This window comes from Macrobrachium nipponense, chromosome 12 (genome assembly GCF_015104395.2).
Source record: "Macrobrachium nipponense isolate FS-2020 chromosome 12, ASM1510439v2, whole genome shotgun sequence".
NCBI classification, from domain to species: Eukaryota; Metazoa; Arthropoda; class Malacostraca; order Decapoda; family Palaemonidae; genus Macrobrachium; species Macrobrachium nipponense.
The window spans coordinates 47,407,315-47,421,088 of record NC_087205.1 but is presented as its reverse complement, the minus strand read 5'-3'; the positions used below and the strand labels follow the sequence as shown (position 1 = coordinate 47,421,088).

General features: G+C 43.3%; 1 protein-coding gene across 11 annotated transcripts in view; it reads left to right on the top strand.

Annotated features, from left to right (window-relative positions):
* LOC135224515 (E3 ubiquitin-protein ligase MYCBP2-like) overlaps window positions 1-13,774 on the top strand; it is a 1,655,355-nt gene that overhangs the window by 886,809 nt on the left and 754,772 nt on the right. For 10 of the 11 annotated variants that reach the window (XM_064263565.1, XM_064263560.1, XM_064263570.1 and 7 more), the window contains one exon: window positions 1,975-2,115. The exons of the other annotated variant lie outside the window; for it this stretch is intronic. In XM_064263565.1, the coding sequence (XP_064119635.1) occupies window positions 1,975-2,115 (141 nt within the window). The remainder of the gene's footprint in view (window positions 1-1,974; window positions 2,116-13,774) is intronic. 11 annotated transcript variants of the gene reach the window in all.

The window sequence follows — 13,774 nt, the reverse complement described above, 5'->3', positions numbered from 1 at the left end:
CGTATTACCAGTGGTTGCCCAGGCGCCATAGGCTAGCTACTACTACACAGAATGCAGAGTAACGGGAATGCACAAAACTTGTTGCTAACATAATAAAACATTGAAAAATAAGCCTTTACTCTACAAGCCTATTACAGTAAATCAATAAAATATTAAAATTAAGCTGAATTATGTTTATCACAAATTACGAAAATTTGGCTACATAACGTTGTGTCAGCAGCTTGTGACATAAGCAGATGTAAACAAACCTGTGTACGTACGTACATATACATACTGTATGAATAATTATCACATCACCATGATTCATATAAATTATTCTAACTACAAATGTCCTTTAATATCTAATTCGCTCTACCTCGGAATTAATATATTTTCATATATGTAAGCTGAAGGGCAATTTTCTAGTTGATAATAGTTTCGGCCTCTTGTGGGTTCGAACCACCGCCCAGTGGACAGAGAAGAAGTCAGGACTTCAGCGATGATATCAATTCAGAATCGCTTTAAAATATCTTTCAATAAATGTTATGATACTAAAACTTTTTTCATATAATGTCCTTGTAAAATAGGGATGCATCATCTACGGTGGCGAATTACTAATTTCTTCTTTACCAGGAAGCTTAACAAAGCATAAAGATTGCTTTTGTTACCGAACCACACACGTACTAAACATTGCTTTCACTTCCGAATAAATTCACAATTTCATGAAGAAAAATCTGTCATAAAAATCCATATTTATTATATAATAAAGTGGAATATTATTATGTAAAATATGCAAAGACTTTCGAATACCATTCAGTGTTTATGTTAACACCGTTGATGTCGAAAGCCTTGTATATTTTTCATCCTTTACTATTATTGTGGATTTTTATGGTACACATCGCTATCACTACCAAACCTCAGAACGGTGTTCGAAAATCTTTATATATTTTTCATACTTTACTATTAATTGTCGATTTTTATGACACATTTTTCTCACTACCAAACCTCACATTTATTATTCGACTTTTGCTAATGGATATCTGTCAGTAACAACCAGGGCCAACAGCATCTCTTTCTCTCTCTTATGATGATGCGCCATCCTCCACTATGAAATTTTCGGTTTTAGAATAACAGATGAGCCATTGTAAACCTGTCCTGACATAAACGACAAAATCGAGAAACAGCTGATTTCTGACGTCATTTTGCCGTCACGTTAAACCCTTCCGATTCTCAATGGTGGCTTCCAAAATAAAAAAAAAATGCATTTTCAATCATTCTTCATGCAATGGACATTGAAGAAAGAATTCCAGTAAATTGAAGTTGCATGTTATAGCCGGGACTGCATTAAAATGAATAATGTCGCAGGCAAAAGTGATGTCTGGAATTGTTAATTTACAAGAAAAAATATCTGAATTGAATTACATCTCATCTACCTGCTAATGCCAATGAATATATCATAGTACTCAGTCAGCTGAGCTTTTGAAAATTTAAACAGTATCAAATGCAAATTGCATATGATGACAATGTTTTATTCTGTAATACATTCAACTTTTGCAATGATAATTTTCTCCAGAAAATATTTAGGTTTATGGAGCTCTTAACGGCTGATTATGGTAATTATCCATGGTAGTTACAGTTGTTTTGTTGACTGTATCAGTAGTTGTGTTGCCAGTGATTCATTTGAATTACTTAGGGCTTTTGCCATTATTACAGATGATTTGTCTACAGTGTCGAAAGTTTTGACGGGTGTTAACTATTGACACACCTATCAACACTTCAGGGTTTAGCCTATCAGTGAAAATCTTGGCAGGATTTAAGGTTTGCTTTTTACACTTGGTGTATTAGGTGACCCCTCTAATTGGGAGAGATTTTTCAAGGTTAAAAGGTCGCCTTATACGCCGGCATTTACAATATTTTAGATATATATACATCTTTTTTTATCATGTATTTAAATAATTTGCAGCACTTTATAATTCGTTATTATTCATTTTACAGTTCGTGTATTAAGGAGTAATGGAGAGAAAGGCTGTCTAGCTGAGAGTGTGGCTGATGTTAGGGGCCTACTTCGTCAGATGCTTTCGGATCCTATACCCACACCATATGTAAACCGTAAAGGGAAAATGAGAAATGGCAGAGGTATGCAAAGTATACACAATATAGATTTTACTATTCATATTGGTCTGAGTGCCCTCTCTTTGGTAGTTTGTTTGTAAGAAACTAAAATACAATCAATTCATTCAGTTATGTAATCATACCTGTACTTGCTCTGATACATATTTAGTTGATATCACAAGCATGTTCACTTTAAAATAGCTTTTTATTATGGGCAAAGCATTGAGGCATATGAAGCAAACACTTCCTATGGAACAGCTCCACTGCACATGCTGTCAACATCCTATTACTTGATGTATTTATCAGCATTCCTAATCATATATATATATATATATATATATATATAATATTATATATATATATATATATATATATATATATATATATATATACGGCATCAGGCCAAAGTTTCCTCCACGAGGAATTCAAGGTTTGCCTCGAAACCTCCTGCCAAGCTTGGTCAATGAGTTGGGTGCATATCACAACATCGAAATGCTCCTTCCAAAATTGACGCAAGGTGAGGTTTGTGGTATAGGTAATGTCGAAATATCTCTTGAAAAGATGTTTCGTATACAGCTTCTTAAAATTCGATATCACTTGTTGGTCCATGGGCTGGAGGAGAGGGGTGGTGTTAGGCGGAAGATGAAGGACCTTGATGAAGGAATACTCCGCTAGGATATCTTCCTCGAGGCCAGGAGGGTGGGGAGGGGCATTGTCCAACACCAGCAGACATTACAGAGGGAGGCGCTTCTCTTCCAAGAATTTCTTCACTGTCAGGCTGAAACACAGATTTACCCACTTGGTGAACAAAATCCTCGTTACCCAGGCTTTCGCATTAGCCCTCCACATCACTGGAAGCTTCTCCTTTAGCACTTTGTGGGCCTTGAAGGCTCGAGGGTCTCGGAATGATAGACCAGTAGGGGTTTCACCTTGCATTCCCCACTGGCGTTTGAACAAAGTACGAGCATAAGTCTGTCTTTCATAGGCTTATGCCCGGGTAGCTTCTTCTCTTCCTGCGTGATGTACGTCCGACGAGGCATTTTTTTTCAAAAAAAGGCCAGTCTCACCACAGTTGAAGATTGTTGAGAACTGTAGCCTTCCTTGGTCATCATCTCGTCGAACATGTTTTTAAAGGCTTCGGCCGCTTTCGTGTCTGAGCTGGCAGCCTCCCCATGCCGCACCACCGAATGGATGCCAGTCTGTTTATGGAATTTCTCGAACCACCCATGCGAAGCCTTGAACTCTGGGGTTGGCATTGATGTCCCTTGTCCTCTGTCGTGTTCGGCCTGGGCAATCAAATTGCCGAAAATAGCGCTGGCCTTATGGGAGATTGCCGTCTCGGTTATCGTATCGCCAGCTGTTTCTTTGTCTTTTATCCAGACAAGAGGAAGCCTCTCCATCTCGTTGTGCACGTGGGTCCTCTTGCTGGACAAAATAGTGACGCCCTTGGAAGGTGTAGCGGCTTTGATGACATCCTTTTGCTTAAGGATGGTGCCTATTGTCGACGAATTTCGGCCGTATTCTTTGGCGATCACACTCAATCGCATACCAGCTTCATACTTCTTGATAATCTCCATCTTTGTCTCCAAAGAGAGCATCATCTTCTTTCCGTGAATTTAAACTTTCTTGGGACCCATGACTACTATATACTGTACGTAATTTATGTATAAGTAAAGTTCTCACACAACACGATAAAGTACGTATACTGCAATGAAATCACTAACGAATTAACGTTAATAAACGAAATCGTTAGAACGAACGAATACCGCTTGCGTATGATAACGATGCTGGGACGAGTGGCCGAGGCAGGCTGCTACGTAGTAGATGCATGATGGGAAGGATGCTGACCAATAGAAAAGAAGGATCTCATGGCGGTGACTAGCATTAGGAACCAGTGGGAGAGCAGGAGGATGGTGGCGAGTCTACTCAGTTGGCGGCGCGCGAGTTTTAAAATTGTTATCGGTAGTCCGGGCGAATCTCGGACTTTACAGCAACAAAATAACTCGAAAAAAAAAACCTAGGACTCAAAAAAACACATTGTAACACTCACCCCTTCACAATGAGAGAAAACCCGGAATCTGCGCAATTATAAACACAAGAATCTTGTTGGCACAGCGCAAACGCGCTCGGTGAGAAAGCACTCACAAATCAGTCCTAACTGACTTACCAACCGAGCCCGAGGCATCACCATAGGCAAATTTGATGACTAGTTCAATTCTCTTTGCTCAGTACCACCACTAACGGATGGACAAACCTTAACCCCCACAAGATATCAACTGAAACATAACACATTCCCACAATCAGACACTCTGAAAACAGCATTTTATAGCTGATACTAATCTCAAAAAAGGCTTTTTCGTTCGACCACTGCCAGCCACCACTATTAACAACGAGGAGCGTCGCCCCCCTCTATTTTGATATATAAATGAATCATGTTTCGATGTGATAATTATTCATAACAAAAGGCTACGTGCTGTCAAACGCTTGAATTGGCTAACATGGTAGACAGGGTTTCATATCGATTCTAATTACGAAAGCACCAAGATCGAGGGTGATTTGTAAGGTCAGAATCGATATGAACTTATAGCGTCTCTGTTGGCTGATTGGATAGCGTCACTGACTGTCCTGATTTCGTCCCCGTCGACTTGGACGGTGGTTCGATCCCATGGGGGGACGAAATTATTATCAACTAAAAAATTCCCCTTCGGTACATATATGAAAATATATCATTTGGGAGGTAAAGGTAAAGTGAATTTAGATATTAAAGGACATTTGTAGCTTGAATTGATGATATATATATATATATATATATATATATATATATATATATATATATATAGTATATGTATGTATATATATATATATATATATATATATATATATATATATATATATATATATATATATATATATATATATATATATATATATATATATATATTTGTTCATGCCACTTACCTGACAGATATATATATAGCTGTATTTTCTGACGTCCGACAGAAATTTCAAAAACTCGCGGCACACGCAGTGGGCGGCCAGGTGGTAGTACCCATTCCCGCCGCTGGGAGGCGGATATCAGGAACCATTCCCATTTTCTATTCATATTTTTTTCTGTCGCCGGTCGGTAAACATCTGTTTACAGACCTCTGCTCAGGATTTTTTGGAAATTGACTCGCTTTTAAGTATCTGATTGATTTTTTGGTATTGAATTGGATTGTTGAATTGGCATGCGCGATAGTGGACCGTTTTTTGATTTTGGATTGACTTTTCTCTATAAGATATGTCTGGATCAAGTGTTGTGAGTTTCAGAGTGTGTGTGAGGGCTGATTGTAAGGTGAGGCTACCGAAAGCATCGGTAGACCCCCACACAGTATGTATGAGTTGTAGGGGCTTAATTGTTTGATTGATCATCGGTGCAATGAATGTGAGAAATTGACTGATGATGAATGGAGAGTATATGAGTCCTATCGCCTTAAATTGGAGCGCGATAGGATCAGGAGGTCTTCCTCAAGGAGTGGTTCTTCTAAAGGTAAGACTAACATCTCTCCTGCACTAACACCTGTAGTGTTTACAACCCCTAAACCTGTGTTGCCTTCGGGCTCTGATTCTGTGTCGGGAGAAGCGAATGCTCTCTCTATGATTTTGGAGTCTCTTCGCACTCTGGAGACCAAAGTGAAAGCCTTAGAAACTGGCTCGGTGCAAGTGTGTGATCGTGCCCCCAGTGTTGTGGAGGGGGCGTCAGATCGGCCCCATAATGCCTCTAGGCCTAGACCTCTATCAGACTCCCAAGACCCAGGGAGGAGGTATGTCGAAAGCCGCAAGAGGGTTACGGGGGCTTCCCACCGATCTGGCGTCCCTTCGGCAGACCCTGTAGCAAAGACCCAGGCTGCCAAGGACCGTGCACGAGCGCGCGTCCTGAAAGAGTGCTTCTCGTCCTCCGAAGCGTCCTCCCCGCGCAAGGGGTGGAGCGCTCGGAGAGACTCTCGTCCGTTAAAAGGACGTTTCTTGCGGAGGACGCTTCACGTCCTCTTTCGCCGCTTTCGTCGGAAGACGCTTATGACGTCTTTCCGCCTCAGAAGAGAGGTAGGATCTCCTCCGATGAGGACGCTAGGTTGCGTGCACAGGCGCGTATACCTGAGAAACAGGTAGCTGTACCTGTGAGAAGGAAGGAGGCGTCCCCTCGCCCCTCGTCTTCTCACAGGATCAGTCCTGCTTCCTCTGCTCATTCTTCCCCGACGAAGAACATTCTTTTGTCCCTTCAGGACCAGCTATCCTCGCTTATGGCTCAGAGGACTCGCCCAGCAGCAGTCGAGCCTAAGCGGAGGAAGGACCTTAGACTGCCTGTCAAGAGGACTAAGCAGTCCCCTTCGCCTTCTCCTACTTCGTCTCGTTCGCCGATCGCTTCTCCTTCGGTGATTCGCCGATCTCGTCCGTCCGCTAGAAGGACGTTACGTCAGGACGCTTTTGAGGAGGACGCTCTGTACGAGGACGTTCGGCAGGACGTTCGGCAAGACGCTCGTCAGGACGCTTGTCAAGACGCTCGTCAGGACGCTTGGCAGGACGCTAAGCAGGACGTTCGTCAGGACGCTTGGCAGGACGCTAGGCAAGACGTTCGTCAGGACGCTCGCCAGGACGCTAGACAGGACGCTCACCAGGACGCTCACCGGACGCTAGACAGGACGCTTGCAGGAAGCTCGCCAGACGTTCAGACCTCCTTTCAAGACGTTTTTGGGGATTCTGATCAAGAAGTCTTACCCCCAGACGCTAGTTTACGTGCACAGGCACGTATGCCAGCGAAGAAATGTAAGGACGCTTCTCGAGCAGGTGAGACTGCTGCGGAAGGCGCTGAGGACGCTCGTCCTCCTCAGGACGCTCTACCTTCAACGAGCAGTAAGCGTCATACAGAAGACAGCCGTAATAAGGCTACATCTAGCAAGGATAGGGGTCCTTTGATAAAGCCAAGACCCGCCATTAGGACGCCTTCTCCTGATAGACGGTCTCCTCTTCCGTTTAGAGAAGAAGGAGAGCTAAGTAGTTCGGCTGAATCGGCTGAAGAGGAACCTGCTACAGCCCCTTCTATCTCGGACTATAAAGTCCTCGTACGTCTCTTGCGTTCTTCGTTTGAAGACAAATTTCAGCCCGCAGCTCCCAAGTCTCCTCCTTCGCAGTTTTCTTCATCTAAAACTGGGAAAACCCCGGAGTTTGTAGAGATGAAAACTTCTCTATCAACAAAACGTGCTTTTAAAAAGCTCCAGGATTGGATGATACGAAGGAGAGACCAAGGTAAGACGACCTTCGCCTTGCCTCCAACTAGACTTAGTGGAAAAAGGGGGCATTTGGTATAGAACCAAAGATGAAGTGGGAGTTCGTATCCCTTCTTCGGCTCAGGGAGATTTCTCCAGCCTTGTGGATTTGCAGAGGAGGTCGCTTTTACCCTCTGCCAAGGTAACTTGGACCGCGTCGGAGACTGACCATCATTTGAAGGGTCTGCTCAGGACGCTGGAAGTCTTCAACTTCCTTGACTGGTGTTTGGGAGTTCTGGATATGCAAGCGAGAAGCCAGAATCTCTTAGTCTGGGGGAGCTGTCCAGCTGTTAGCATGTATGGACAAAGCCGTCAGGGATGGTTCGGAGGAGCTCGTATCTCACTTTGGAACAGCTTTATTAAAAAAGAGAGCTTTGCTGTGCAACTTCACAGCTCGTTCGGTGACGCCAGCTCAGAAAGCGGATTTGTTGTTTTCGCCTCTTTCGAACCATCTCTTCCCCCAGACTTTGGTAAAGGACCTGACGAACAGCTTACAAGAGAAGGCTACTCAGGACCTTTTGGCCCAGTCTACAAGACGGTCAGCCGTACCTTCAACCTCTTCGGCTGCAGTTCGTCCGCCGAAGAAAGTAAAGCCCTTTCGTGGGGCTCCCCCCTCGAGAGCAGCTCCTCGAGGGAGAGGGTTTTTCACGAGGAAGAGCTTCCTTTAAGCCAAAGCCTTCCAAGTGAAAAGCATGTCCTTCAGACACCAGTCGGAGCCAGACTGAAGTATTTTGCGGGAGCGTGGAGAGAGAGAGACACGGACTCTTGGTCCCTCAAGATCGTGGAGCAGGGGTACAAGATCCCCTTTTTAGATCTTCCTCCTCTTTCTACGACTCCCAGAGACCTTTCTCCATCCTACCAAGGAGAAAAGAAGAAAGTCTTGTTCGATCTCCTTCAGCAGATGATCGACAAAAGAGCGGTGGAACAAGTCGCGGACCTGGGGTCTCCAGGTTTTTACAACAGAATCTTCCTAGTACCAAAGCAGTCGTCAGGTTGGCGTCCAGTTCTAGATGTAAGCAGGCTCAATCTTTTCGTGGAAAAGATCAAATTCACGATGGAGACGCCTCATTCTGTTCTGGGAGCGTTGAGACCGGGCGACTGGATGGTATCCTTAGACTTGCAGGACGCGTACTTTCACATCCCGATCCACCCTCTTTCAAGAAAGTATCTAAGATTTGTCTTGAACAACAAAGTATGGCAGTTCAGAGCTATGTGCTTCGGACTGACACGGCTCCGATGGTGTTCACAGTGGTGATGAAGAACGTAGCGAGGGTGGCTACACTCTTCGGGAATAAGAGTTTCCCTATACCTCGACGACTGGCTGATCAGAGCGTCGTCGAGAGAGAAGTGTCTGAAGGACTTGCAGTTCACTTTAGCCTTAGCGAAGTCCCTGGGACTTCTGGTCAAACCTCGAAAAGTCGCATCTGACCCCAACACAGTTCCATCGTGTATCCTGGGGATTCAGATGGATTCAGTGGCTTTTCGAGCGTTTCCGTCCCAGGAACGTCAGCGGCTAGGCTTAGAAAAGATCTCAGCCTTTCTAAGGAAAGAGACTTGCTCGGCGAGGGAATGGATGAGTCTGCTGGGGACCATTTCCTCGCTGGAAAGGTTTGTTTTTTCCTTGGGAAGACTGCACATCAGGCCTCTCCAATTCTTCTTGGCAGACGAGCGGAAGGCCAAAGACGATCTCAATGCAGTATTGAGAATATCGATTCCAATCAAGAACCACCTAAGATGGTGGTTGGACCCTCAGAAGCTTCAAGAGGGCGTGTCCCTAAGTCTTTTGAGCCCCGACCTAGTGTTGTTTTCAGACGCTTCCATCACAGGATGGGGAGCAACACTAGGGGGGAAGGAAGGAAGTGTCAGGCTCCTGGAGAGGGGAACAGGTAGCCTGGCATATAAATGTCAAGGAACTGGCAGCAGTATTTTCTGTCCCTGCAGTTCTTCGAAAAGAGTTTGGAGAACAAGATGTTCAGATAAACTCGGACAATACCACAGCACTCGCTTATTTAAAAAACCAGGGAAAAAGGGGGAAAACACACTCCGAGAACGTTGTACTCCCTAGCGAGAGAGATTCTGCTGTGGGCAAAAGAAAAAAGGTGACTATCCTGACGAGATTCATTGCAGGAGTGCAAAACGTCAGGGCAGACCTTCTCAGTCGTCGGGACCAAGTCCTTCCGACGGAATGGTCCTTGCACGAGGACGTTTGTCGAGACCTGTGGACGCTGTGGGGACGTCCACTGGTCGACTTATTCGCAACGTCAAGAACGAGACTTCCTCTTTACTGCTCCCCGGTCCTGGATCCAGAAGCAATCGCGGTAGACGCTTTGCTTTGGAATTGGACGGGCCTAGACTTATACGCCTTCCCACCATTCAAGATTCTGGGGGAAGTCATGAGGAAGTTTGCGGCGGAAGGGACAAGGTTAACCCTGATCGCTCCGATGTGGCCAGCGAGAGAATGGTTCACAGAGGTCATGTCTTTCCTTGTAGACTTTCCAAGGACATTGCCCTGGAGGAAAGATCTACTCAAACAGCCTCACTTCGAAAGGTTTCACCAAAACCTCTCCGCTCTGAGTCTGACTGCGTTCAGACTATCGAAAAGTTGGCCAGAGCGAGCGAGGTTTTTCGAAAGCAGCTGCGAGAGCAATCGCACATGCGAGACGTGCTTCCACAAGAGCTGTTTACCAGTCGAAGTGGGCTTCCTTCAGGGCATGGTGTAAAAAGGAAAGAGTTTCCTCTTCCTCGACCTCTGTGAACCAGATAGCTGATTTTCTGCTATTTCTCAGAAATGTGCAGAAATTAGCGGTCCCTACCATCAAGGGATATAAAAGCATGTTGTCAGCGGTTTTTAGGCACAGAGGCCTAGACCTGTCTGACAACAAGGATATTCATGACCTTTTGAAGTCTTTCGAGACCTCGAAGGTTCCTCAAATGAGACCTCCATCATGGAATCTGGATGTAGTCCTGAAATTCCTTATGTCGAGCACTTTCGAACCGCTTCAGACAGCGTCTCTTCGAAACCTGACAAGGAAGGCTCTTTTCCTAACTTCTCTTGCGACGGCTAAGAGAGTTAGTGAAATTCAAGCGTTTAGCAAGTTAATGGGATTCAAAGGGGACAATGCTGTCTGCTCGTTGAACCCTCTTTACTTTCTTGGCGAAGAATGAAAATCCTTCGAACCCTTGGCCGAAGACTTTCGAGATCAAGGGTATGTCAAGTCTGGTGGGCCAAGAACCAGAGAGAGTCCTTTGCCCGGTAAGGGCTCTCAAGTTCTACGTGCATAGAACTAAAGAGGTAAGAGGTCCTCAGGTAACCTCTGGTGCTCTGTGAAGAGGCCAGAGTTACCTTTATCGAAGAATGCTGTGGCTTTCTTTCTAAGGGACACCATTCGGGAGGCTCATTCATCTTTCCAGAAGACTGATTTGAGCCTCTTCCGAGTAAAAGCGCACGAAGTACGAGCCGTCGCTACCTCTCTTGCCTTCCAAAAGAACATGTCAATCAAGGACATCCTTGATTGCACCTTTTGGAGGAGCAACTCCGTCTTCGCCTCACATTACCTAAGGGATGTGAGAACGATCTATGACGATTGTAATGCACTGGGGGCCATACGTTTCTGCGGACACAGTATTGGGGTCCGGAAGTAGCTCTTTCCCTATTCCTTAGTTAGGTTTAAGTTAGGTTGTTGTGTTTTTAGGTTGTGGTGAGTCTTATGTGAAGATCTCCCATCCTTTAGTTAGTTTTAAGGGTTTTTGTGTATAGTTGGTCAGGTGGTGGTCAGTTGCTTCGTTGCCCTCATTTGTATGGCCTCGATGATCTTGTCACGCTGAGGTCTCGCACCCGTTGACAGATCATCCAGAGCGCACCTGCACTACAGGTCTCCACCTGGCTGGCAACTCTGTGTTTAAGCAAAAGCAGCCTTACGTGACAGTAATCACATAGTCTACTTTGCAAACAGGTAAGGAACCAAGATGTATATCATCTACTTAATTTAAGTTTCCCAAAAAATCCTATTCTGTCTCTTCCCACCATCCGAAGGTGTGATTCAGCTATATATATATCTGTCAGGTAAGTGGCATGAACAAAATGTTATTGTTATTATACAATTAAGTTTGTTCATACTTACCTGGCAGATATATATAATTAAAGTGCCCGCCCTCCTCCCCTCAGGAGACAGAGGCATTAATAAAAAGAAATATGAAATAGAAAATGGGAATGGTTCCTGATATCCGCCTCCCAGCGGCGGGAATGGGTACTACCACCTGGCCGCCCACTGCGTGTGCCGCGAGTTTTTGAAATTTTCTGTCGGACGTCAGAAAATACAGCTATATATATATCTGCCAGGTAAGTATGAACAAACTTAATTGTATAATAACAATAACATTTATATATATATATATATATATATATATATATATATATATATATATATATATCTATATATTATATATACACAGTCGGCGCAAAAAAAAAAAAAAAAAAAAACGAACGCCCACTACATTTGTAAACAAATCATAGCAATGATATAAAAAAAGGAAAATAAAAGGGAAAATTTTAGTTTCACTTATATTTTTTTCAATACTTAGACATTTCTCCATTATTTTTGAGTACAGCTTTTAACCTTCTTGGCATTGAATGTGCTAAATCTTTGAAATATTGTGCATCCATGTCTTCAACCAAAATTTACGGATGGCATCCTTCAATTTGGGGAGGGGACGTTTTCTCATCTGCTAGTGCCTTCAGTTTCCGTTTCAGTATGCCCAGCAATTTTCAATTGGGTTTAAATCTGGTGAATTGCCTGGCCAGTCCAATTTCTGAATATTAAATTCCTTAAGAAGGTTTGTGACCTTGTGAAATCGGTGGCAAGGTGCTCCATCTTGCATAAATACACGCATGCCCAAAAGTTCCTTGTAAGGGACTAATTCATTTTCCAAGACATTTTCATAAATCTCTCCATTCATTGTCGTGCTCTCTGGGAGAAAATATAATCCCCCATATCCGCTGAAACATCCCCATACCATCACATAAGCTGGATGTTTCACAGTCTTGACTGTGTATTTTGATGCATAGCGGTTAGATCCTTGGGGCCTCCTTACTTTTTTGCCAGCGCTACGAATAATGTGGAAGTTAGATTCATCGCTAAACACACCCCTTTCCCAATCCTTTTCAGTCCACTTCAAATATTTTCTGCAAAAAGCCATCCTTTTTTTTTTCATAGGCTTAGTGGAGGAGTGGCTTCTTTGCTGCAACACGACATGGGAGAACCCAAGGTCTTTCTGCAATCGATGTTGCACAGTCCGTTCAGATACGTTCCTAAGCAGATCAGGGTTTTGAGACTTCAAAATTTTGGCTGGCATTGATGGATGTTCCATAACAATCCTTTTTAAAATGTTATCCGTTCTTTTTGTAGTTTTTTCGTGGCCATCCCTGAGCCTTTCTTCCGCTTCAGTGATGAATCAAGGTCTCCTGTCTTGGAGCGGTTGCACCACAATGAGACGGTGCTTTTAGAGATTCCAGCTCATCTTGCAAATATAGCTGACATTGACTTGCCAGTTTTCCATAAGGTCACAATTTCTGCTTTCTTAACCAAGGATAAGGAAGTTTTAGCCATAATTCATTAGCTAGCGCGCAAGAGCGCCAAATGTAGCGGTGACGAAAGCGTAATGGGGCAGGAGCGCATACAATGACACCCGACCTTTGGGACAGCTTGAGTATCACTGAAGTGCATTAGTTACTCATGGTACCGAACAGCAAGACAATACAGGCTGCCAGACGAACGATAAATTGGGGAAAATATAAAATACTTCTCTCGGGCGGAAATCGCAAGAAAAGTCCGAACGCTTATTACAGTAATATATAGGGAGTCGTTCGCTTTTTTTTTCGCCGACGGTATTATATATATATATATAATCTATATATAGTAGATAATATATATATATATATATATATATATATATATATATATATATATATATACTATATATATAATATTATATATATATATTATATATATATATATAAAATATATATATATATATATTCTCAAGGAAGCAAGGGAGACTGTCTTCTGGTAATTTAAAAAGGCTTTATTAAGCGACGTTTTGGGGTCCAGCCCCATCATCACGGCTGTAAAAAGGGTTAATACACATAAATATAATAAAAAGACTCATGCTAATAACTAACATGCATTTAAAATTCATAGGAAACCAACTACTTGAGATGGTAATTTTCTTAGCATTGTAGTTGGTTTCCTATGAATTTTAAATGTATGTTAGTTATTAGGATGAGTCTTTTTATTATATTTATGTGTATTAACCCTTTTTACAGCCGTGATGATGGGGCTAGACCCCGAAACGTCGCTTAATAAAGCCTTTTTAAATTACCA